General features: G+C 41.9%; 1 protein-coding gene across 1 annotated transcript in view; it reads left to right on the top strand.

The window, feature by feature from the left end:
- The window catches only part of MYRFL (myelin regulatory factor-like), a 124218-nt gene extending 99417 nt beyond the window's left edge, over positions 1 to 24801 (top strand). Inside the window, exons 14-25 of the mRNA XM_005856748.2 lie at positions 2872 to 3035; positions 3643 to 3703; positions 6854 to 6939; positions 9517 to 9591; positions 9675 to 9730; positions 9852 to 10031; positions 18025 to 18087; positions 18676 to 18763; positions 20913 to 20987; positions 23634 to 23754; positions 24077 to 24151; positions 24256 to 24801. Of these exons, the coding sequence (XP_005856810.1) occupies positions 2872 to 3035; positions 3643 to 3703; positions 6854 to 6939; positions 9517 to 9591; positions 9675 to 9730; positions 9852 to 10031; positions 18025 to 18087; positions 18676 to 18763; positions 20913 to 20987; positions 23634 to 23754; positions 24077 to 24151; positions 24256 to 24342 (1131 nt within the window). The 3' untranslated portion in view covers positions 24343 to 24801. The remainder of the gene's footprint in view (positions 1 to 2871; positions 3036 to 3642; positions 3704 to 6853; positions 6940 to 9516; positions 9592 to 9674; positions 9731 to 9851; positions 10032 to 18024; positions 18088 to 18675; positions 18764 to 20912; positions 20988 to 23633; positions 23755 to 24076; positions 24152 to 24255) is intronic.
- The last annotated feature ends 861 nt before the right edge of the window (positions 24802 to 25662 follow it).

The raw sequence follows: 25662 nt of genomic DNA, 5'->3' as shown, positions 1-25662 counted from the left end.
ACACATATATTGCAAAATTATTACTACAGCAAGTTACATATGCATGCCCTCACATAATGACCTTTTTGGTGTGTATGGTGAGAACATTTAAGATTTACTCTGTTGGAAAGAAAAAGTTCCTCCTCCATCCTTATAGATTCTTATGTCTGGTTTAAGAATTAAATTGACATGGGGCAGATAACCAAGGAAAACCCAAGTTGAATTTTGTACATATTGGGGCTCCATAAGAAAATGAGGGCCCAGAGGCAATCCGGCAATTGAGGCTTATATGCCATCCAGAGCTCAGGGGAAGAGGCTGGGAGTCTGAGACTTCCAAGGGGAGGAAGGCAATTTACATGGTGAAGAAACAAATGTTTGATAAACAAATGTTTGCTATCCCAAGTGGAGACAATGAGACACAGAGAGGACTCTGAACAAGCAGGATTGCTGAGTTCATGTCCCCACCTCTGCCCTCTAGTCACCACACTGGGATCATATTCTTCAGAGTAATCTACGGTGATAGCTTCCTGAAACAGGACCTCTATCCAAATTGTTTTAGGCAGTGAAGGGGGAGGTAGAAAGCTCTTCCTAAGTCTTTTGTTTCTTTAAAAAAAATAATTAGCCAAAATAACCTTTATGCCAATGAGACATATTTTGGGGTGGCAAAGTCCTGCTCCCCTATAACTCTCCTAGCAATGATCAAGTATATAATACAGTGCTGTTCACTGTTGTAGTCACCATGCTGCACATTAGATCCCCAGAACTTACTCATCTCAAACTGGGTGTGAGTGCATACTGTACGTATTTACCACTGTAATATCCTCTTGATGAATCGACTCCTTTCTCATTATATGATGACCTTCTTTGTCTCTTGTTAGTTTTTTACTTAAATTCTATTTTATCTGATATAGTTATAGCCATGCCTGCTCCCTTTTGGTTTCCATTAGTATCCTTTTCCATCCTTCCACTTTGAGCCCATGTGTGTCCTTAAAGCTGACAGGAGCCTCTCGTAGGCAGCATACAGTTGGGTTCTGTGTTTTGTTGTTGTTGTTAACCCATTCAGACACTCTCTGCCTTTTGACTGGAGAATTTAGTCCATTTTTGTTTAAGGCAATTATTACTAGGTAAGGACTTACTAACACCATCACATTGTTTTCTGGCTGTTTTTCCCTTGTTCCTTTTTTCCTCTTTTACTGTCTTCCTGGGTGAATTGCTGATTTTCTGTAGTGAAATGCTTTGATTTTCTTCTCTTTATCTTTTTTGTATCTTCTGTAAGTTTTTATTTTGTGGTCACCATCAAGCTTACATGACATACCTTATAGATATAATAGCCTATTTTTGGCAGATAGTAACTTAACTTCGATCGCATACGAAAACTACCCATTTACTCCCCTTCCACATTTTATGTTTTTGATGTTATAATTTACCTCTTTTTAAAAAATATATATTTATTGATTCCTTACAGAGAGGAAGGGAGAGGGATAGGGAGTCAGAAACATCGACCAGCTGCCTCCTGCACACTCCCTACTGGGGATGTGCCTGCAACCAAGGTACATGCCCTTGACCGGAATCAAACCTGGGACCCTTCAGTCCACAGGCTGGCGCTCTATCCACTGAGCCAAACCGGCCAGGGCTAATTTACCTCTTTTAATGTGTGTACCATTAACAAATTATTGTAGCTGTAGTTATTTTTAATACTTTTGTTCTTTAACCTTTATGCTAGAGTTAAGTGATTTATATACCGTCATAGTTCAATAGTAGAGTGTTCTAAAACTGACTATCCACTTACCTTTACCAGTCTGTTCTGTAGCAGTGTGCATGTCTTTAAACTGCATGAACTAAGCCTTAGATTCATTATGTTCAGCTTCTGAATCCTTTCTGAGTGGTTGCTTTACAGCTTTGAAACCCTTAAAATAGGTTTGCATGATGGGGATCTCAAAAGGCACACACCTTTCAGTTTGATTCCCCCAACCACAAAACAAATCTTTTTCGTTTGGCCTCTAGCTCATTACAATAGAGGACTAGCTACTATGAGTCCCCAAAGAGTGCTGTGGGGTAAGGAGGAGAGGTACGGGATCAGGGTGTGAGTTTATGAGAGCTTTCCAGGGTTGTTGTTATGGCTGAGAGATAGACACTCGTGTTCCCATGACAACTGAAGTGTATTGGGTGGGGGAGGGGAAGGCTTTCTTACTCTGGCTTTGGTTGATTTCCCCTTTCTTGCTCTTTCTGACCTGTCAGTGACTTTGTGTGAACAGAAAGAGTTAAGTATTGCTGTTGTTTTAAAGTCTGTTTGGGAGTTAGGCTGAAATATACAAGATAGCTCATGGGAGGTTAGGGCAGAAATGAACACCTCACGAGTTTTCCTCTCCTTTGCAGATGAAGAAACTGAAGCTCAGAGAGGTTGTGTTTTATCTGGGTCTCACAACCAGTAAGTGGCAGAACTCAGAGAAAAGCCCAGGTCTTCATTCTTCCTCCTTCACCTGAGCGATTCGATGCACATTTTACCCGGAAGAACTGGAGTCATTTCTTAGGATTATTTAGTGATACACACACACATCAACATTATTTTCATGACTCTTAAATATAGCACATGACCATTGGAAATAATTCTTCAGAGTCCAAACTTGACAGTGTCCTCCAGCTCCATTCTCTCTCTTGGGTTACAAGGACATATTTCCATTTTATTGCAAATTGAACATAAGCACTTTTACTATGCAGCCAGCAGTTTAACAAAACCGCTTTAAGAGGTAAACCTCTACAGATTTATCTTGAATGAATTCAAGGCTGTGCATAACCATTTCCAGCAGTGTCTTCGAATGTCTTTGAAAGAGCTATGGACAGTTCTCTGATGGTCTCGAATTTATAAATTTATGCACTTCATATTATTTTTAGGACCAGATCTTTATGGAAAATGTAGGTGCAGTGAAGCAGCTCTGCAAACTAACCAACAACCTTGAAGAAAGAATAGAGGAATTAGAAATATGGAACCGGAAGCTGGCCAGGCTGAAGCGGCTCAGTAGTTGGAAATCCTCGGCCAGTGACGCGAGCTCCACCAGGTATGCCCAGGATTGCCAGAGGAATTTGGAGAAAGCAGTGAGTCTTTCCATAACTAGGTCAGGCAGCAACCATTCGTTTCTGACCGTTAAGTCCTTATTCTTCTCTTAGAATGTTTTGGAACACAATTGCCTTAAATGATCATTTTCTTATTTTTTTTTCTGTTGCAGCTTTAATGATTAGACAAAACATCACCCATCTGTTTAAGAGCAGATGTTACAAGAAGTGTTACATTTTAGTAAAAGGGTCGCTTCTTCTTTAACTAGGCGAGGTGGCTATTTCTAAATTTAGAAAACCATGTTTGGTCCTCAGGAAAACAACTTTTATTATTTTTATTATTTAAGGAGGTAAATGCACAATTCCTGGGGTATAATTTTGGAAAAAAAAAAAAAGAGAAATATAATGCAACGTTTAATGCATTCTTTTATGCTTACTAAGGTTCTTTTCCACAAAAGGAACTCTCAATTGCCTTGACTTTTCCTTCTTTAAATTACCACTGTATTATAATAAAAGAAGTCATACTGCTGTGTTAGTGACAGCCTGGGTCTTTGTCATGTAACTGCTGGAGAGGCATTTGAATAGTAATTAATTCTCTCTTTCTTTTTAAAGCAAATTTAGCAGAATTGTTAGTACTCCTCCAAGAAGGACCATTCCCAAAAAAACCAACAAGGTAAATAAACTTACATGTATAATTAACAGAAATAATATTTTCTATGAAAAAAAGTCTTTTCAGAAATTTACCAAGATTTTTTTCTTCATTTCTTTGTTATTGAAGTCCCTAGTTTGCATCCCTACTGCATTTAGGTATTTAAATACTAACCGTTTAATAGATATGATCTGGTTTTTTCAGAGAGGTTTGGAGAAATGAATACAGAACATGTTCAGTTCAGAAATAGTATTCCACCAGTTTTAATTTCTAGTGTCCCCATCAGGTGAAATTGCTGGCCTCCACATGCCTGTGGTCCTGGGCTGTAAGATCTCAGTGTGGCTGCCTTCACTCCACACAGGGCCTTACCTTTGACTTCAGAAGATCCCAAAGGATGTCAGCTAATCCTCAAATTCCTCTTCTCCCTTTGATATTTCATACTATATATGCAAATAGAGAGTAGGTATTCACTTGCTTGCAAAGGTTAAAATGTGATGGCTTTATTAATGGACAGAGAACTTTCATCTAGTAGGATAGCATTTACAGTAAAAAGTGAAGGTTAATCATTTATTAATTTAAAGGACAACCTCTCTGTTACAAGGAGTGTCAGGGAGGGAGAAGCTGCAATACTCCCTTTCTAGCGCCAGTACATAGATAGCTGTGAGACTCAGCTTGCCCCCTCTGACCCACCAGTGTTCCAAAGCTGGTCCTTCCCTGAGGAAGAGATTTATGACCTCATCCTGGTAAGGGATGATCTGATGTTAGGGCCATTGCACTAGTTTTCTCTCCACTCCTCATGTTATGCTACGTTGAACTATTCTAAAAGGACTAAAAAAAAGTTTAATATTCTAACTAAAAACTATTACAATATGATGTTGCTGATAAGCTTCTTGATGTACCGATAAATGTAAATACATGGATAAATACATATGTGAAAAAGTCTTCTTGGGCAAGTTACTTAATTGCATTAGAAAATAGAGATAATAATAGTATGACACCTTACAAAAATTGTTGATAAGATTAAATGAGCTAAAGCCTTTAGCACAATGTCCAGCATACAGCAGGTACTTAATCAACACAAAACATTAAAAATATTGTGTAGGGAAGGTGCCCTGTGTACTAACTAGTTTGCAATGGGGTGGGCAGGATGGTATCTACATCCATAGCGACTCTAATAGGTGCAATTTGGTCGTGTGCAACCTCAATAGCTTGCATCTTGCACCCAAAGAATCTCTTTATTTTGCAGTTACCTCAGAAAATTAACAAGGATATACTAGTATGGCCCATGAAAGCAGGCCCATGTCTGTCTTCTTCATTCTATGCCCCAGGGTCTGGCACATAATATTGGCAAACGAATGCATGAATGGAGAGCTCAGTCTGAAAATATTCCTTGAAGTCTCATAGTCTAAATTAAAAACATTAAGTGTCTTGGATGTGTGGGTGGGTTGGGGGTTGGGATGTGAACATAGAGTCAGGAAATGATATAGGCATTGAAGAGCACCCATTTGACTTGAAGACCTCTTGAAGTCAATGTTCTAGGAAGGCAGATAAAAAGGTGAGATGTGACCTCTTCAACTAAAGAATTTCAAGGTAGCCAGGGAAGACCAGAAGTAAAGGCAAAGAACAGTTGTTTCTGAATCTGATAAATATTGCAGGAGCTCAGAGTGCTGCAGGAATATTATGGGAGCCGGGTCTTCAAGGAAGAGTGAGTGTTGGCCAGACTAACAGGAGCTGTAGGGAGGTTTCAGATGGAATGTTATGAGCAAAGGTCTGGGAGCTGGCACTGGCCTCATTGAAGGATTAAGTGGGTGTTGGTTAGGGAGGAGAGTAGAAGATAAGGCTGAAAATATAAGTTAGGCTCAGTTTCTGGATCACCAGGTTAAGGAGTTCATTTGGTAAGCCATGCGGACCTTTTAAATCATAACAATTAATATGTAAGTTGTAGGGTATTTCCTCCTTTTACGTACGGAGAAAGGGAGGCCGCATAGCATTGTGGTTAAGAGCACAGATTGTAAAGCCAAATGGTTTTGGTTCGTATCCTGGCTTTGTGACTTACCAGTTGTATGATCTTGGGTGAGGAACCTAGCCTTCCTGGGCCTCATTATCCCCATCTTTAAAATGGGGGTAACAGTTCCTGTCTCAGAAGATGGTTGAGGATTATTATGAAGATTAAAAATAGGATGTGCAAAGCATTCAGAAGAGTTTATGACACTTAATAAGAGCTGTAGATGTGTTCACCATTATTAGTACTCAAGGAATTCAAACAAAGACCCATTTTAAGCAATTTCTTAACTACCACCATCATTTAATTTCCTTCTGGTCAAAAGCATAATTCTACCCTGTACTCCCCAAGAGGAAGAAAGCATAATACTCCCTATTGCATTAGCAGGAAAACTCATATTTAAGAAGCACCTTATTTAAGGGGACAGCAAACCTCTCCTATCTGTTTGGCCAGATTTTCCAGCAGTTGCACAGCTGTCTAGCCTGTAGCTGTTGGTCCATTCCCCGTATGCAAGTTCCATACCAATATGTGTCAGTCCTAAAGGTTTGTCTCATTCACTTCCTAGAGACTGTAATTTATTCATTTTCACGTCCCCTGTCATGTTGTACATATTAGTACTTTATGAATATTTGTTGAATGGATAAATAAGACACAGGCCCAGCTTGTCCTTAAAAAAATAGGTGGCGAAATTAGATACAGATGTGTAAGATTTGAGAAGACACAAAAATCTTTTCCATGGTTTGTCATGATGCCTAACATTCTTCCACTGGGATTTATTCTATCATGTCTTAAAAGCCTTTTGATTTTGAAAAGTATCCTATTAAGAGAAGTGGACATTTGGCTTCTGACAGTATCTTGTGTTGTAGGCCCTCTTCTCTCATCAGACTTCAAGAATAAGCACTAAATGAATGGCACAGAAGATCATCTGCAGGACATCAGGGAAGAGAGAGTTCACTGGAGCCTGGAGTATCAAGGGAAAGGAGGGAATTGAAGTGGCTTTTGAGAGAGCTTTGTTTCCAGGGAGGCTGAGGCGGAGGGAGATGTAGGATGAAGGGAGCACACTTACCATCCCCAGGGAGCAGCGAAGAGTCCCCACTGGGAGTGTCTTCAGGCGTCCTTTCCGCAGTTTGTGTTACCGCTTTATCATTGCTCATTACTGAATCTTTTTATAGGTTTATTTTTCAGGAAAAAAACAGTGGTGTCCTAACTGGGTTTTCCAGACCTTGGTTATAACGCTCATTGCTGTGATGACATTTTGGTAAGAAAAACGTCAACGTTATGCTACGGGAGCTCCCGTTCTTCCCATCTTCCTTTTCTCACATGTGCATGGAGGCCTGACCTTTTACTTACTTTGAAGACGAGGAGCCCTTTAAACTGGGCTTTGACTTTTGATTCAGCTTAGAGGCAAGGGGAGCCCTTTATAAACTCATACTTGGAAGAAAAGCAGCACAGGATTTCTGCACTTTAATGTACGATGAAGGATGATTTTTTTTTTTCAGTCAACTGATGTTTTGTAACAGGTTACTGTGCCTTTCGTGTGTGTGTGTGTGTGTGTGTGTGTGTGTGTGTGTGTGTGTGTGTTTTAATTTTGCAAAGAATTTTCTCAAATTCTGTGGCCTACATGGGAGAAGACAGTGAGTAAGTAATCAGGTACAACCCACTCTAGGATTCTTCTAGATTCTTCAGTGGAGACTTCACACCAAAAGGGCCGTGAGATTATCCGAAGATGTACAATATGATGAAGTTGTAGCCAAAGTTACTAGTAGTTAAAGCAAACAAATACAGTCAGGACCAAAGTCTTTGCTATGCGAGCTCTGCGTCCCTGTTGTCTGCCATCCCTCCTCTGCAGGGACGTGGAGTCGCCCTACCGGGATGCAGGAGTCTTCTGGCCTCTGGTCTCCAGGTTCCCACTGGTGCTGTGATGCCCCTCGGACTCTGAGCCCTGGTCATCTTGCTTCTGTCCTCCAGGGCGTCTTATTCTTAATCTAACTATTCCCATGGTGAAAGGGGCATTTATCTGTCCCTTGAAAAATGCTTTGTTAGCGTGGGAAAGGACCGGCTGCTGGGCTCATTTCAGGGGAAACAGTCATTCTCAGAGGGAAAGTAGGGGATGGAGCCAGGGTACTTCCACTCCTTTGTCTAAAGCAGCTTCCTGCTATAGAAGACAGTGGGGTCTCCGTCTGCTTGTCTCCCCTTTCCATTTTAACTTCTCCCTTGCTCCTGCCCACCGTGGGAGCATCCCCATTATATTTGACAGAGAATTCCCATTAGAAGCCATTCCTTTTCTCACTCTCCTAAGTGCTCTTGTCTTCTGCTGAGATTCCCAGCTTAGGAGAGTGTGAGCACCACCTCAGACACACTCAGCATTCTCTAGATTCCCATATTCCCGTGAAAACCCAAGGAAAGGCTGCAGGAGCTCTAACTCTGACATAAAGAGGCTGCTTTTGAAACGTGCCCATTAGAGCTTATGAATTCCAATATTGCTGACCGCCAAGATGGCAAATGGGTGGAATTAGGCTTGTTATCCTATTTCTGACCCGTGGACTCACTGAGAAGGGTCAAAACCAGAGTTTGCCCCCAAAGAAAGGAGCAGATGGCCATGTTACTCTAAGATTCTGGAAGTTCTCTGGCTCGTGCATTGAAGCAGATGTCAGAGAAATTAGAAAGAATAGTTAGGATTAGTCACAGGCAGAGAGGAAAGGAGGGCTGTGGGAGAACAAAGTAAGGGAGACGGGACCACAGCAGGCAGTCGCCAGAGGGACACAGCCAATGCCTGAGGCATCAGTGGGCTCAGCACCACTTTCCCAGGCAGGGCGGTGCCCGCTGGGCTGTAACCAGCTGCCGCTGAGACCGCGCTGGGAGTTCTTTCTTCATGAGTGGCATGCAGACATGTGGCACATACTTTGTATATATTTAATGATGGAAATCCACCACCTTTGATGGGAACAAAATAATGAGTTGAGTCTGCAGAATCAGGTGTGAAGTTGAACTGGCAGGAGATCAAGTTTGGTCACCCTGTGTCGGACCAGCCCAGTGGGATTGTGAGGTCACCAAGCAGACTTTCATAAGAGAGTTCTAGACGCTCCTGAAGAGGAGAATGCTCAGTGTTTGGATGCGTGAGCATTGTTGGGAATGATAGCTCCCCTAAGCTCAGAACCTTTAAGGAAAGCTCCCATTTGGCTGTATCAGTTCTGATCACCAGGGGGAAAAGACATACTCATTATTTTGAAGCCATGGAGTGTGGAAATGGGTGCTTTATTGCATGTCTTTCCTTCCTCTGTCCAATTTGGTGTATTGTGCTCTGAAAAGACAGGCAGCTGGAAGGTGTCAGCACTGGCCAAAGGGTTTGGCATCCACAACTGACTAAACCTGTGCCTCCTTCAAGCCCCCACCCCATCCCCCCACACACCCACGCACCACCACCACACACTACAGTGTGGACACCCTCCACCGGTGGATGTGAACTTTGCTCTGGCTTTTTCCTGCAAGGAGCAGGGGGTTGCCTCCAGCCCTTTACACGCTTCCTCTTGTAATCTTCCACCAGTGACAGATGCTTCTGAGACAGCTTGCCAGGGCCAGGGGTCTGCCCTGTGGAAAAACCCGTCAGCGTGGACTATCCTAGGTGCCTCTGAGCTCCAGGACGACCTGGGCTTTTCTCACCAGGGCAGAGAAGCAGAACTGCCGGCTCCCATGGCGCGCTGTCAACCAGGGCCGCCCTCCCCCACCCCTCCCATCTGCGTGGCCTGTGACAGAACATCTCTGGCCAGCTGGTTGGGTGAGATATATCTGGAATCAAATCTGCCACATAATACTTTCTTTATTATTTTTTAAACAGTGCCTTGACGATAGTCTCCCTTTACATACTTAGCTTAAAAGATCAAGACCGACGTGCCCCAAATCTCCCTGCGAGGTGAGAGTTCCAGTCTTGTTTTCCTTTGGGGAGAAGGGTGTTTGAAGGCCCCTTTCATGAACTGTTTCATTATCCTTTTCCAGCAATATCACAAGCTCTCAGGAGCCGGCCCTGCCACCCGCAGCCTCTTCCTCCTCAGGTAAGATCTTCACATTCCTCACCCTCAAACCCAACCTGTGCTTCCTGGGAATTGTCAACAGAAGAACTAGCCTGTCAGGTTAACCTTGTTGCTTCTCTCCCCTCTGCCCAATGCCGTGCAGCACCTAATACGTCTCTGGCAACGACACAATCCTCGTTCCAAATACCAGAAATCACTTTCTGTGAGATCCTGCCGTGTCAGGAAATTTACTGCTGCCCCATCTGGGGAACAAGAAGTGTCCTCTCCAGTCCTGTGCGAAGACCGTCCAAGGAAATGGAACCTCATCAGAGGTCATGGGCAGGTAAAGGATGTTCAAAGAGAAACATCTAGAGCAGCGGTTCTCAACCTGTGGGTCGCGACCCCTTTGGTGGTCGAACGACCCTTTCACAGGGGTCGCCTAAGACCATCCGCATATCAGATATTTACATTATGATTCATAACAGTAGCAACATTACAGTTATGAAGTAGCAACGAAAATAATTTTATGTTTGGGTCACAACATGAGGAACTGTATTTAAAGGGCCAGAAGGTTGAGAACCACTGATCTAGAGCTTTGAACCTCAGGGCTTCCCCCCATCCCTATCTCCTTGTCAATATTTACATGAATAATCTCTTCATAGTTTCAGATAATTGTTCTACTCTTCCATTTGGGGTGGTGAGATCTTTAAAAACACAAAGAAATGAACTTGCAGTCACTTATAATAAAGTCATGCACTGCCTAACAGCGTTCTAGTCAACGAGTGACCACATATGCAATAGTGGTCCCATAAGATTATAATGGAGCTGAAAAATTCCTATTGCCTAGTGATGTGATAATGTTATAGGGCAACTCATTGCTCACGTGTTTGTGGTGATGCTGGTGTAAACAAACCTACTGCCTGCTCACCATATAAAAGTATAGCACATACAATTATGTACAGCATGTAATGCTTGATGTTAAATGACTATGCTCCTGGTTTATGTACTTACTATGCTACACTTTTTACCATTCTTTTAGAGTGTACTCTTCCTACTTAGAAAAAAATGTTTTCTGTAAAACAGTATGCCATGTTACACAGGCAGCAGCCTCATACATCACTTGATTGCATCATTTTCTCTTGTGCTGGATCTAATCTCATGTTCTTTTGTACAGTCACACGCTGTACAGGCTTGTGGCCTTGGAGCAATAGGCTCTGCCAGATAGCCTAGGTGTGTAGGAGGCTGTACCATCTGGTTTGTGCAAGTGCACGCTGTGATGTTCACATAACGAAGTCACCTAAAGACGCATCTCTCAGAACATATCCCTGTTGCTAAGCAGTGGGTGAATGTATTGAACTCCCTGCCCATGAATGAAATTTTGGTTGATCCAAGGGAAAGGGTCTCATTTGTCTGTTGACAAAAAAGATAGTAATAGTTGCACAACTGAAGCAATTACATGTGGATGGGTCACTTAAAACTGTTTGGCTCACTTAAAATTTTAAAAATGATGTAGTGTCTGGGCTCTCTGCCCAAACCAACTATGGCAAATGTAAAAGGCTTTAGAAACTCTGAGTTCAATGCAATCCTTAAGTTAGTGAAAAAACACAAGATTGGCATTCCACTTTCAGAGCATCTTTTTCCTCTTAGACACATACACACACACACACACACACACACACACACACACACACACACACAGATGCTTTTTAAGTAACAGAATTTTATGTTAAAAAATATGGAAACTTGAACAAGGACTAAAAGTGCACATATCTCTGTAAGATCAAATACAATACATCCAAATGAATGCTAATTTATTGTTGTTTTTAGAAATCTTTTATACACACATATTAAGTGTCTAAAATTATAATGATGATGCTAATAATAGCGATAAATATGTATTAATGTAGTTTATTAGGATGCTGTGGTAACAAAAGGAGATATTGGTCATGTCTGACTTCAAAACAGTTGGGGGAAGTACATACCTAGCATACATTTGGAAGAAGATGAACCCAAATGTTTTTGAGCAGCCCTATTAACTGACACATAGAATATGGTCAGTGGTTGAAGTTTTGGGGTGGCAATGTACTTTTTTTCCCTTTTGATATTATTTCATATCTTAGTCTTGAGTAAATAACATTTACAGATCATCATCATCTTCACATAGTGAAATATTACTATATATAAGGCATTGTCATAAGTGGTCAACATAAGTAAATTGTTTAATTCTCACAAGCCTAAAAGATAGGCATCGTTATTATCCCCGTTGAGGAAGTTTATGCACAGAGAATTTCCCCCACACCTATAGGAGGCAATGCTTACACTATTTTTCTCATGAAAGCAGCTTCTGATTGAAGTTGGAAACACGCAATACTATAGGGTGAGGATAAAGGTTCAATTTGAAGAAAGGGATTTGTTTCAGTCATATTCCCAATAGTTTGAAATACGAAAAGATCTATTGCTGTCACCTCCCTGCCCCCGAAGAAGCCTTCATCCATTGTGAAAGCACATGTTGTGGCTGCTGAATCCTTTCCTTACCTTGAAGTCCACCTTGGGGACACTTGGTGTCCCTTTTCTGAGAGCAGTTCTCAGAAGAGACCATCTCACCTATGAGAGAAGTACTGATAATGGATTTGGACAGGAAGAGGTCATGGACTGATTCAACTTTCATTTTCAAGGTTTCTTGACCTTTGTGAGCAAATTCACTGCTGTAGCATCCAGCTCTTCTGAAGGTTTTTACTCTCTTCTCTGGGACAGGAATGTCTGCTCATCTTATATTTCCTTTACTATGGGAGACACTGAAGAGACTCCTAAAGAAGAGCTACTCTAAGGAGCCTGGCTGTGCCCTCTTAGGCACAACTATCAGCTTCTCTAGCTAAAAATGAAAGTTGAGTTCTGTTTTACCAGGGCTCCTGATACACAGGAAAAGTTGTTAATCAAATTTATTTTTTTGTTAATCGAACAGTGACATTTGAAAAATAGTACCAATCTATGGCAGAGATGTTACTTTTCAAGTGCACAGATATCACCCGATATAAAATCACCCGAATTTCCAAAAGTCCCCAGGCCAGGGAGAACCTGACTTACACCAACCTATTCATTTTACAGCTGATGAAACAGAGGCGCAGGAGGGCCTTGCTTGAGCTTCTGCAGTTAGTTACCATCAAGTTAGAATGGGAATCTGGGTCCCCTGTCTTGAGTTCCTTCCCGTTCTGCCTCTATTTATTTGAGCACAGTGTGTGCACATAGCTGGGATCAACTCTAGAAGATGCAGAAAGCGTTCACTCTATGGTTCTAGAAAGCCCTTTCAGCCCCCCCCCCCCCAGTTTGCCTATAGCCATTGAGATGTGTGTGGTGTGGGATATTTCTGGGGGTCTGAGAAAAGGCACCTCCCTTCTGCTGCTGATCCATGCTTTCTCTCTGTTCAGGCAACCATATATCACTGGGGTTTCTAAATCCAAAAGAGGAAAAGGAGAGGCAAATGTTCATTTCAACCAGATGTTTCTGAAGCATTGAAGACCACTTAAAAATTAAGAAATAAATTTAAGAAAGAAATTCAAAGGTTAAAAAAAACCTTGGGAAAATGTTCAGCGGGATGACCAAGCTCCTAGAACACATTCACCAGCTTCCTCCCTGAAAAGTAAAACTACTAGTAAAGAAGTGAACAAAAATCAGCGTTTTTATGCTGTGCTGAACCCGAGCCATGATTCTTCTTTTGAGCCTAAGTTGATTGTGTCCACGTCTTTCAGAAAGGTTATCCCCTTTCCCCCCATTTAATAAAAGGTTTGGGTAAGACTACTCAGGAAGTGGGAAGTGGGTGTTTTGAACTTTTACTCTGAGGAACCAACTGCATATTGTTAGCAGTGGCAAGAACAGCAACAGGGGTTACACTGGTGGAGTCAGACGGGACCTTGACTCAGCAACCTCAGTACTTGGGTTCTGGCTAGGAAAGAATTCAGAGCCAAGACTTAAACCATAAGAGAAAGTTTATTGAGAAAGTCACAGAGGTAGAAAAAGTGAGCCATCGAAGAAATGTGTTTAGGAAACAAGTTACAGAAAAAAAGAAGGGCCCTTGGAGCTTAGGAGAAGGAAAGAGGCAAGGAAAACATGCCTGGGGGACAGAAGAGGGGGAGGGAAAGGGGAAAGGGAGAAAGAGCACACTGGGTCCATAGTCCTAAGGGCTGTTAGGGAGGGGATTTCAGGGGAAGTCCCAGGGAAGAATCTCAATAGAATATTATTCATCAGCTTTCCAGGTGTATCCTTTCAGGCTTATGGTCTCCACTGATTGATCGGGGCGGGGCGGGGGGGGGGGAATTGGTCAATGAAGCTGGTCTTGATGTCAGCCTCCGCTGTTTTTCTGGGCCTGGAGCTGAAGCACAACTGAGGCCTAGGTGGATTTGATGTGGGTCAGAGCCTCCTTGTCCTGGGGGCTTAATGCCTAAGGGCTATTCTCCAGCCCCCTCGTTGGTTCCCCTTCTAAGGAGGGGATCTAACCTGCATGACTAGCAACAGTGCCAGGGAGGAAAGGTCAGTGGAGGGTCCAAACAGCATGGCCAGAGACACGCTAAGGAAGGAAAGGTCACCCCGGGGTGAGGCCTCTGTTTCACACGGGGCTTTCCGACCTGGTGACCTTCTGTACCTGGCCTGTGGCCCTTGGTTTGCTCATGTTTGTCTAACCGCCTACCACAAATATAATGGCCCAGATTTTATTCTGTGGAACCAATAAAGATTTAAGTAGACAGCAACGTTGGATGTTAAAAAAGCAAAGAGCCTGTGGCCGGGGACTGGGGGGAGAGGGGAGAATCTATGGAGTTCTACAGATTTATAGAGATTTGGTAAGTACATTTTTTTTTAATATCTCACAAGGCAAAAAGGCATCTGGAATTCATACTTATTTGTTTTGGAGACCAGAACTCTAAGAAGAGCAAATTGCCCAAAGAAAGTGGTTTTCCGTGCTAAAGGACTCAGTCATTGATTGGTTGGGCTCATTGACTTTTTCTTGGCCTGAGTCTGGTTCAATCAGGAAAAGAAGAGCTATCCAAGATGCTGTATTGGAGCTCAGCCATCAGCCCAGTTGTACAAGTAGTGCAATACGCACATTCTACCACAACAGGATATGCTTCGGTAAACCTCTCCTCTCCAGAAGTTTCTAATTTAGCTTATTGCTAGATCTTATCCACCAACTATGAAATATATCTTCAACGTTACAATGACAACCACTGGGAATGTATATTAAGTTTAAAGTGAATATTGCTGAAAGGCATTTGTAAAATGAGAGCCACTCCTCTATGACAACAGGAAAATTTATGGTTTTTCAATAACCAGCCTTTCAGAATTGAATAATTTTGCCTCAGAGAAGTGACAAATTGGAGGTGTTTTACAGGAGATTTAAAATTTGTTATTTCCAATCCTGCTTTTCAAAAGCCATTTTTGTAATTCTAAATCTGCAGGATGATCTCTCCTCACCTTCACCTTTTTATTACTGTGAAAAAAGAATACTGTTATCAGATAGTAAATCCTATCATTGGGTTCTAGTCTTCAGGAACCTGAAAACTCCTCCTGTGGAAGTGCGGCAACTCTGTAGCTCTATTGATAGTATTTATAATGAGCCCCTTTCCTGCAAATTCAGCAGGAAAGTGGAACAAAAGGTAGGGGAAGAGAACAGAGGGAAGGAGAATTCTGGTTTTCCCTCCTCTTTATGCCTCATTTGCCTTGTAAATTCACAGCCTTCTGTGGAAGCCATCGCAAGTAAAACTTATAGCAGGAGACATGTGCTTGAAAAGTATTATTGGAATAGCTGGAATCCAAGCAGTCTGGAGCCCTTTTTAGATAGCACATATATTTATATCTGAAGGGAAATAGATATTCAGTTTTCTAGAAAGTCCTCATATATCAAGATCATTTCTTCTTCATGGAAAGCATCATGTTGGGGCGGATGCTAAGGGTACTTGCCTTGCCTTTAAGTTCTGTCTCACTCCTATTGCTAATAAAATGAAGGGGATCAACATCCCACATCCACTTCCAGCATCCCTCTATCCCTCTACACCAGTGGTTCTCAACCTTCCTAATGCCGTGACCCTTTAATACAGTTCCTCATGTTGTGATCACCCCCAATTTCATTGTTACAAATTGAACATAATTAAAGCATAGTGATTAATCACAAAAAACAATATGTAATTATATATGTGTTTTCCGATGGTCTTAGGCGACCCCTGTGAAAGGGTTGTTCGACCCCTAAAGGGGTCTCGACCCACAGGTTGAGAACCGCTGCTCTACACCATCCCCTGGGTTCTCCCTGTTGAGTGTGTAAGAGGACACATTTTTCTAGAGGGTATTTGACCTTCTTTCATCTCTTCCCCGCCTCCACTCCCCACCTCTCTTCCTTCATCCTTCCACAAATATTTACTGAGCTCCTGCAGTTGAGCCTGGTCTTGCCTTAGGTGGGATACAACAGCGAGCAAGATGCAGTCTTCCAGAAGCTCACAGTTAGGTGAACGACAAGTAAAGCAGCCCGTACGCCTCGTGTGGGAAGCACTAATCAGGACAGAGGGACTTAGGCGTGATTGCCCCCAAGAATTGCCCACAGTCACTTTTGCTTTTTATCCTGAAATTCCAAACAGAAACTTGTTTTACTCATCCCTCTTTTTTTCTGCCCATGAAAGCAGCATATAATTTATGAACTTGTATCTCTTGTTAAATGAGGTCAGTGTCTTTGTGTTTTGTCCAAAAATTTTTTGAAAAATATGAAATTATGTTGTTTAATACAAATGAAGGAATGCAATAAAAGCGACCCTCTGTGAGCCAGAGACTTGGAAACAATCTTCAAATTTTAAAAAATGCATTCTGCAAAATTTTTTGAATTCTTTTGTTAGGTTTATGTATTTAACAACCCATTAAATGATTGTTTTCACTATTCACTTTAAAAATTATATTTTCCCTCATAGTCTTAACAACAACCATCTGAATGGTTACCTTTTCAAAATTGCACTTGAAAGGCCTTTTTGGCTCTGATGGATCCTAACCACTTCTTCAGCTTCCTTTTTCACAGGCAACTTCTGGCTCCACACCAGGATCTGATTCTGTTCCTCAGTTGGCCACAACTCAGTCCTTACCTTCAGCGCAATTTATTCCTGTGTGGATCACGTTATGCAGGAGATACAGAGGACTCAAATAATGTAGCGCTAGCCAGTCTGCTAAGTGGTTAGAGCATTGGCCCGTGGACTGAAGGGCCTCAGGTTTGATTCCAGTCAAGGGCACGTACCTTAGTTGCAGGCTCCATCCCCGACCCTGGTTAGGTGTGGGCGAGAAACAACCAATTCAATGTGTCAATGTCAATATTTCTCTATCTATCCCCATCCCTTCCACTCTCTCTAAAAATCAATGGAAAAATGTCTTTGGATGAGGGTTAACAACAACAAAAAAGAATGTTAACAGAGGTTCCCTACTGTGGAGTTGTGGAGAGAGGACAAAAATACATGAAAATTTAATAATAGCGATAACATGCCCTTTGGTATAGTGACAGATATACCACTGATTGATCACCACATAGAAGACTCAGTAACAAATGCTATGACATTAGAAAGGAGGGAGCTATGAGCTTCAATGATCTAATCTGGGGAGGTGTCTTAGTCTGCTAGGACTGTCATGACCAAGCGACTTAAACAGCAGTAGTATAGTTTCTCAGAGTTGTAGAGGCTAACAGTTCAAGATCAAGGTGTTAACAGTCCTGGTTTCTCCTGGCGGCCCCTCTCTTGGCTCACAGAGGGCCGCTTCCTCTCACGCCCTTACAAAGTCTTTCCTCTATGCACACTCTTTGGCCTAATCTCAATTTGGATTAGGTCTCACCCACAGCCTCATTTTAACTTAATTGTATCTTTAAAGGCCCTACCTACAAATACAGTCACATTCTGAGGTACTAGCGGGCTTAGGATTTCACATATGAGAATATTAGGTACACAGTTTAGCTCAAAGCAGATAACTTCTTGAAGAACAGTGAGAATCTACTGTAAGAAATGTGATAGGGATGTGATGGGTTGAAAGATGGGAGAGAGAAAGGGTGGGGAAACATTCGATTGACAGAGACAAACTGTATCACACACTGGATTTTTTCTCATCTTGCCCTGATTGGTGTGGCTCAATTGGTTGGCTATTGTCCTGTGCACCAAAAGGTTGCCAGTTTGATTCCTGGTCAGGGCACATGCCTGGGTTGTGGACTCAGTCCTTGGTAGGGGGCAGCCGATCAAACTGATGTTTCCCTCTCTCCACCTTCTTCTCTTTCTAAAAATCAATTTTAAAAATTTTTAAAAAGAAAAAGACTGACAGACTTTTTTCCTTTTCAGAAGACAGAAGCGCATCATTCCTGGCAGGGGAAGTGCGAACCAGCCCCAACTGGGGAAGTGACTGTAAGTTTAAATTTAAGTGATTTGCAGGGCCAAGCAGAGGGACTACAAGCTGTAGTTACTAGAGTGAGGAATAGGACAAAGGCTGCACCCTGCCATAAACACCCATGGCATTACGCTTGTATAATGGCAGCCAGCCTAACCATTAAGGGAGCATTAGAAATGGTGGCTCATTACTAGGCAGGTGTGGTTGATCTCCATGGACTTTAATAATTTATTTGGACTTCCTGCCATCTTCTATTTTTTATCACTCTCTTTTAGTTTGTTTTCTGTTTTCTCATTTTTTAAAAGCATTTTCAATAAATTTCAATTTATTAGGGCTTCCAGGGTCCGGAAATGCTTTTGGATAGGATGAGGCTGTCTATTGGAAGCTGAGGTTTTTTTAGTTTTCTTAAAATGTACTATAACAACAACAAAAACGCCTTCTCCCTTTCCTTCTCCTCCTCCTTCTTCTATCTGAATACAAGCGAAATCCATTGATCCCGGGAACGCTTGCTTTGCATTCTGAAATGTGGACACTGGGCTGAAGCACAGAACTCCTTTCCTCTGCAGAAGAGTTTACCTGCTTTTCTCTATTTCTTCTCAACCCAGGGATTGATACAACCATCAGTTCTATTCAGATTATGGAAATCCAGCAAACAATAGATCGCCGGTATTGCAGTAGAAGCCTCCAGTGCGGGTGGGTAAGCCTCCCCGTTAACCCCAGTTGTTTCTGGAATTTACTCCAGTCTCCTGGTGTTTGGAATAAAAGCTAACGCCACATGGTAAAATCAATGTGAGCTTACCTTGCTCCTTAAGTGAAAACACATTTGTTACACGGTGGACCAGGGAATCATAAAACGGTTGGTATTAGCAAATGTCAATAAACCATGGCTCCAATGACCCCAGTGTCCTGGTTTTAATGGGTATGACCAAAGCAAAAAGCTTAGTGGAAGCCCTGTGGCTGACTCTCTGCGGGAACAAACCAGAGATGCAGAGGGGCTAGTTAATTTTATAGACAAGAAAGACATTGTTACCAATGGCTTCAATTTATGAGTGAGCTGAAATTTGTACATTTAAGTAACAAGGGATATCATTATTTTAATTGCTGGAAAAAAATATAGCTTATCTTAGCTTTTTCAACGAGGAGGGGGAAAAATCCAGGTACTGAAAAGGTATCAGCAGCATCCACCTCTAGTGCATGCTGTATATCTGTGTGGCGCTAATGCTGGGTCCAGAAGCATGGAGAGCAAGTGGCTTCAGTAAGCACCATACACAAGTTATAGCATTAAGAATGAGAGTTTTGCCCCGTCACAATGGCTCAGTGGTTGAATGCTGACCTATGAACCAGAAGGTCATGGTTTGATTCCCAGTCAGGGCACATGCAGCCAATCAATGATTCTCTCTCATCATTGATGTTTTTATTTCTCTTGTCCTTCCTCTTAGAAATCAATAAAAACCTATTGGGGGAAAAAAAGCACAACCTATTGGGAAAAAAAAGAATGGGAGTTCTTTTTTTTTTTTCTTTGATGACTATTTACCAGGTGCCTGCCAGCTTGAAGGCAAGACTCTATATTTTTAAACTAGAGTCACAAATCCTTTTGAATTCTCAGCCTTATTCCTTTTCAACCTGATATAACTTAGGCTGCAAGTTGGTGGTCCTGGGTTTTAAAAATAAACTGCATGGTGCTTTATGCCTTGTTTATGACCTCTACATGTTTCATCTCATTTAGTTCTCAGGAAATCCTTGAAGGTTGGTGTTACTTATTTGCATTTTGTTGTTAAGGAACCTGAGGTTCAGTAAACTTGAAAAAGCCAAAGACAGACATTAATGAATGTGGTAGGGTGACATAATGAAGAAGAGTAAGATGATTCAGGTTTAAATTCTAGAACTTTGACAAGAGTTTTATTCTCCCTACATATCCCTTTCTCATCCGCTGAGTAGGGTTGCCAAGAAGTATGCACATGTTGGGATTCATGGGGTAGGGAATGAATTCCATTCATCTAAGCTTCCTCCAGTGGAACAAACTCTCCTGATCCAATGCAGCTCTATTTCCTTCATTTTTTGCATTCTCATTTTTTAACAACTTATTTTAGTAATCAGTATAGAGAATCTAAAACCACTGGCTATTTTTCCCATTTATCTGATTTTTAATTGTTTCTATATATAATTTAAAAGATGGCCAGGTCATGAGAGCTTAGGTCTGATATGTCTTTTTTCTGGAGTTTTCATTTCAATATGAAATCAAAGGAACTCCCTCTTTCCCCCCACTTTCTCTCTCACAGGGGAGGGGGGAGGACACCATATAAGCATTTCTGTCTTGCAATTATCTCCATTACTAAGTGGTAATTAGGACTATAATAATTTTCGTTGGTTCAAGTTCTGAAAGTGCATAATATTTCCTGCTAATGTTTCCTCAAAGGGAGTGATTTACGGTAGAAAAGCTGGTGTTTATTATGTCCAATCCTCCTTCCAGAGGGGTTGTTAGTTTGAGGTCTTTGCCTCATTTGTTTTCTGAAATCTGTATCTCTTAGGGGAACTGAAGTCATTTCCTGTGTGTTTAGCTTTGTGCATTTGGCCTGGGATTTGACTTTCCATCACTTTGTCTGTGTGTTCTAACAAGCTACACATTTTGTGGTACATTTTATATGTTAAGACCTGAAAGAAATCACTTTGCAACTTGACAGGTATGTCTCTGAAAAACATAAAGCTGTACCATGTTAAATTTGGTTTTATATATTTATTATAGAATGCTTTACTTTACATAGTATATAATGAGCAGCAAAAAGCCTTTTGCATCATTTCCTGCATATTTTGATTTGTGGTTTGATTTTTCTTTTATAATTAGGTCTGGAAATTACAATTACAATATTCCTGTTAACAAGCACACACCCACCAATGTCAAATTCTCTCTGGAAATCAAGTAAGTGCGTAACTGTAAAAACCAGTTCTAGTTTTATTATCATTTGAGTAGCCAGCCTGAATTTACTTTACAATTTGATCAGTCAGTCAGGAGGTAGAAACGTATCAGTCCCTGTTGACCAATGACGGTTGGGTTGAGAGGTGGACCAGTTTGGGAAAGGGGTTTTCAAAATGAAGGCCAAGATCTTCCAGGCTCCCTCCCTCTACAGGGCTGGAAAGGCTCTAGGCTGTGCACTTACACCTGCAAAGTGGAAGTGACCTTGGGTTTGATGCTGGCTCACAAGCTGCAGACGGCCCCTGACTGTGCCCTTCTGCATCAGGGTGGAAACAAGAGCAATAGCAGGGCCCTGGATGGGGGGCTGCACATTTGTGTGAGCTCCTGGTAGCAGTGCTAATGCAGACACCACTTCCTTTCCCCAGAGGAGTTAAAAAAGGAGTGAGAGTTTGGAATCGGGCAGACCAGGGCTCAGATTTTGTTTCTGTCACTTACTACTTCTGTAATATTGGAGGATCCACTTATCCTCTCTGAGCTACTGTTTATTCATCTATAAAACGAGTTTGACATTATACCATAACAAGGAGAGCTGCTGTGGGAATCACTGTTAATAATAGTGAGATTAATAACTACCATTTGTCGAGCACAGGCTATAAACCAGACACTCTACGCTTTAGTATTGGGTCATATAATCCTCACAATAACCCTCCAAGGTTGGTATTGTTTTTCTAGTTTCTATTTTTCAGATGGGAACACAGGTTTTGAGAGGTCAGAAAACCCAACACGAAACTCAGAGCTCCTAAGAACTGGAGCTGGGCTTCAAATTCAGCCCATTTTTTAAACCATACTTTCCTGCCTTCCCAATGAGATGAGATATGTAAGAATATTGTCCCTCCTGGCACATCCTAGGCACTCAATACATGGTAGCTTTTATTATGACTACCTTTCCTCCAAAATTACAAAACTATTCTTATCAATTTTAATTAATTATGGTACTTTAAGACTTTTTACCCACTTCACTCAGAAAGTACGCAATGAGCTACCTCTTACCACGAAGACAGATGGTTTTCAATTTGTATCTCTTGACTTTAGTTTCTCCTTTTCTCCTTCCTCCACATTTCCTCTCTCCTCCCCTTCCTTTGCTCGCTCTTTCCCTTCCTCTCTCCTCCCCTCTCTCCCTCTGCTTCCCCAGTTCTGTTGTTCCTCCTCCATCATCCCCACCCCCAAGTCTGTCTCTTCCTCTGGTCACTCAGGCTTCATATGCCTCCTCTCATCAACTCTGCTTCTACAATGAGCTAATGACGCTCACCCCAACCACTTGCCTTGGAAAGGTCTGTTTCAAGCAGCTAATATTTCATGGCCCAGAACCCACGATAATTCAAGGCAGAGCAAAAGCTAAATGTACTATTCTTATGAGTTAAATGCACTACTATTCTCCAGCACTCCCCGAGTAACCCGATATGGCGTTTCCTTATTCATTCCCAGCTTCATGGAGGGAAATGAGCTTAAATGGTATATCCCCTGAAGTGGCAGCAGTCTATCTTGAGCCACTAAATTGGCCATTTTTCTAATATGGGTGATTTTAAAATAACCCAGATACTCAACTGAGATTATAGGTTGTCTGTGCAAAAAGATTGTTTCCCAACACAGGTGAATCTCATCGTCTTGGTGATGATTAACGGGCCAGCCTCCAGGGAAGAACCATTCTTCCACTCCGACAGGTTTGAAGGCTGCTCATTTCCAGTGGGTCTCACCCCCACACCCCTGCCTGTGTTTGTTAGCCTTGCTGCTTCAAACAAAATCTACCCAGATCAGGCTTTTGCAGACTCTGAAATCCTGGAAACTTCAGATAGTTGCAAATTAGTTTCAGTGAAAAGGGAAGGACTATAGCTCAAAATTATTTTAAAATCTATGGAGAGAAGAAATTCTAATGTTGGTGTAATTTTTAAATCAGGGGATTAGGTTTCAGAGACTGTCAAATACTACTTCAGTAGTTGTCTTAGTCTGTTTGGGCTACTATGACAAAAATAACATAGACTGGGTGGCCTAAACAATAACCATTTGTTTTTCTCTGTCCTGAAGGTTGGGCAGTCCAACATCAAGGCCCGGCAGATTCGGTGTCTAGTGAGGGTCTGCTGCCTGGTTATTAATGGTGGACTCGCGGTGTCTTCACATGGCAGAAGGAATGCGAGTGCTCTCTGGGGTCTTTTTTTATAAGGGCACTAATTTCACTCCCCCTCTGACCTCATCACCAAAGGCTCTACCTCCTAACACCATCACACTGGAGGTTAGGATTTCAGGATCTGGATTTGGGAGAACACAAACATTCAGTCCAAAGCAGTAGTCACCTGAGATTGAGTTTCCTTCTGTAATAATGAGATGTGAGCTAGCACACTGGCATCAGTGAGCTTTGGGTAATAAAATGCTTATTTTGAGCTTTGAATGGATTTCCACGTTATGTTCCCATTATGTTTCTCTTTCTCCTCCTTCTTCTTATTCTTTTTTTTCTTAGGAGTAATCTGCTCTGTATTGTTCCAATTTTAGTCTATGTGCTGCCGAAGCGAGCACTGCTCCCTCTTCTTATTAAAGTGTCGCCTGGTAGGAGATGATAACTGCTTTTCCATTTGCCCTTATTTCCTTTGTCTTTTGAAGCACGACAGAGCCCCTGATAGTCTTCCAGTGCAGATTCACCCTTGGAAATATATGTTTCCAGAGGAAAAGGGAAGCCAAAGGGATGCAGACCCACGGAGAAGCCTCCCAGGAGATGACACAGGTAATGTTTTTGGCTCCTCAGCATCACGCCCCTGTTCCGGGAGGCGTGTGTGTAGGACTGTGGTGACCTCTGCTCCCAACTAAGAGAGCGATGCCTTAAGCCCCGTGCCAGGGTCTCCCCTCGCAGGCTGAGCCTGGTCCCGGGCTCTGCTCAGCCTCTTCCATGTGTCCTTCGGAAGCTGCAGTTCTGACAGTCCTTATCAAAAGCTGTTGTCACAGATACCTCTCCTGCAGTGGGCAAGGAAATGCTTTCTCAGCCTATACTCTTCCCAATTAAGTGTAAAATGTGGTTATGAAATGGATCTCTTTCATTCATTATTTAGGGATACCAGCACATCTGGAGCCTCCCGGTAGCTCCGTTCTTTGATAGCGCCTACCATTTCCGTGTGGCTGCACCGGTAAGCTATTCTTTAATTGAAGTTTTCTTTTCAGTGAGAAAAAAAGATTCAACTACAATCAATGCTTACATTTAATCATTCTCTTTTTTCTCCTGTTCTGACAGGATTTAGCTGACTGTTCAACGGATCCTTATTTTGCTGGAATATTCTTTACAGATTACTTCTTTTACTTCTATCGACACTGTGCCTAATTTATTCAAGTTTGGTTGGGGACTTCACCAAGGAAAAATACTCAGAAATACGGTTAACAGAAACTTATATTCTTATGTCCAACTTCTTTCATCTTTTTGTCGAACACCCACATTTCTTGCCAAAGGACTTGATCAGGCTTTGGTTTTGAGACATCAATGAGGAGGATAAAGTGTTTGCTGAAACTTGAGATAATGTGGTCCTTGATTTTGCCATGACTACAAAGAAAACAGCACTCTTGGACTTGAAAATACTGCCTCTGGTATTAAGGAAGCTCTGAGGTCAAAAGAGGCAGGTCTAGCTCTACTTTGTCTAAATGTATTTCAATGCTTTGGAGAAAAACAAAAAGGCCCATTAAGCCATGTCAACTTAGACCCATTAAACGTAGAGCCATGAGAATGTGTGCTATGGAGTGTGTTGGCAGGAGGGGTGGGCGGTGTCTGTGGCTGAGCTCATATTTAGGCAAAACATTGCTATGTGTTTGCTCTTGTGTATATGCTACATACACTACACTACAGAGAGTGGCTCGCTAATGAAATGAATTTAAGAGAAAAAGTTGCACATCTACTCTGTAATGTTTGACGGACACTAAACTTTCTGTGCAATGGGATTTTCTCTCCTGTAAAGAGGGAAGCACCAGCTTGTGGCAAGTTTTTAAAGTCTCCTTAGATCAGCGGTTCTCAACCTATGGGTCGAGACCCCCTTGGGGGTCGAACGACCCTTTCACAGGGGTCGCCTAAGACCATCGGAAAACATATATAATTACATATTGTTTTTGTGATTAATCACTATGCTTTAATTATGTTCAATTTGTAACAATGAAAATACATCCTGCATATCAGATATTTACATTATGATTCATAACAGTAGCAAAATTACAGTTATGAAGTAGCAACAAAAATAATTTTATGGTTGGGGGTCACCACAACATGAGGAATTGTATTAAAGAGTCAAGGCATTAAGAAGGTTGAGAACCACTGCCTTAGATGATCTAGACCCAGATATTTGCATTTGATCTAATTGTCATTGCTTTTTGTTTTTGTTTTTGTTTTTTTCCCCCTCTACTTATGTGGGGTTCCCTTACAGGGCATCAAGACCATCTCAGTTCTTTATAGCTAAATTAGCTTTGGATATGTCTACCTCACTTATGGGTAGATTTGTATGCTTTTCCCAAGTTAGAATGGCCATAACTCCTCTAGCTGGAGTGTGTTAACTATGTCTTTTATTTTCTGTATTCTGATGTTTTGACATCTCAAGGTCTTGCTGACGTTGCTGACGCTGGAGGGACTACAACTCCCAGGGTTAGCCAATTCCTAGAGACA

The sequence above is a fragment of the Myotis brandtii genome, unplaced genomic scaffold (assembly GCF_000412655.1).
Source record: "Myotis brandtii unplaced genomic scaffold, ASM41265v1 scaffold1044, whole genome shotgun sequence".
NCBI lineage: Eukaryota > Metazoa > Chordata > Mammalia > Chiroptera > Vespertilionidae > Myotis > Myotis brandtii.
Note: the sequence above shows the minus strand (reverse complement) of the source record. Positions and strands in the feature narration are given on the sequence as shown.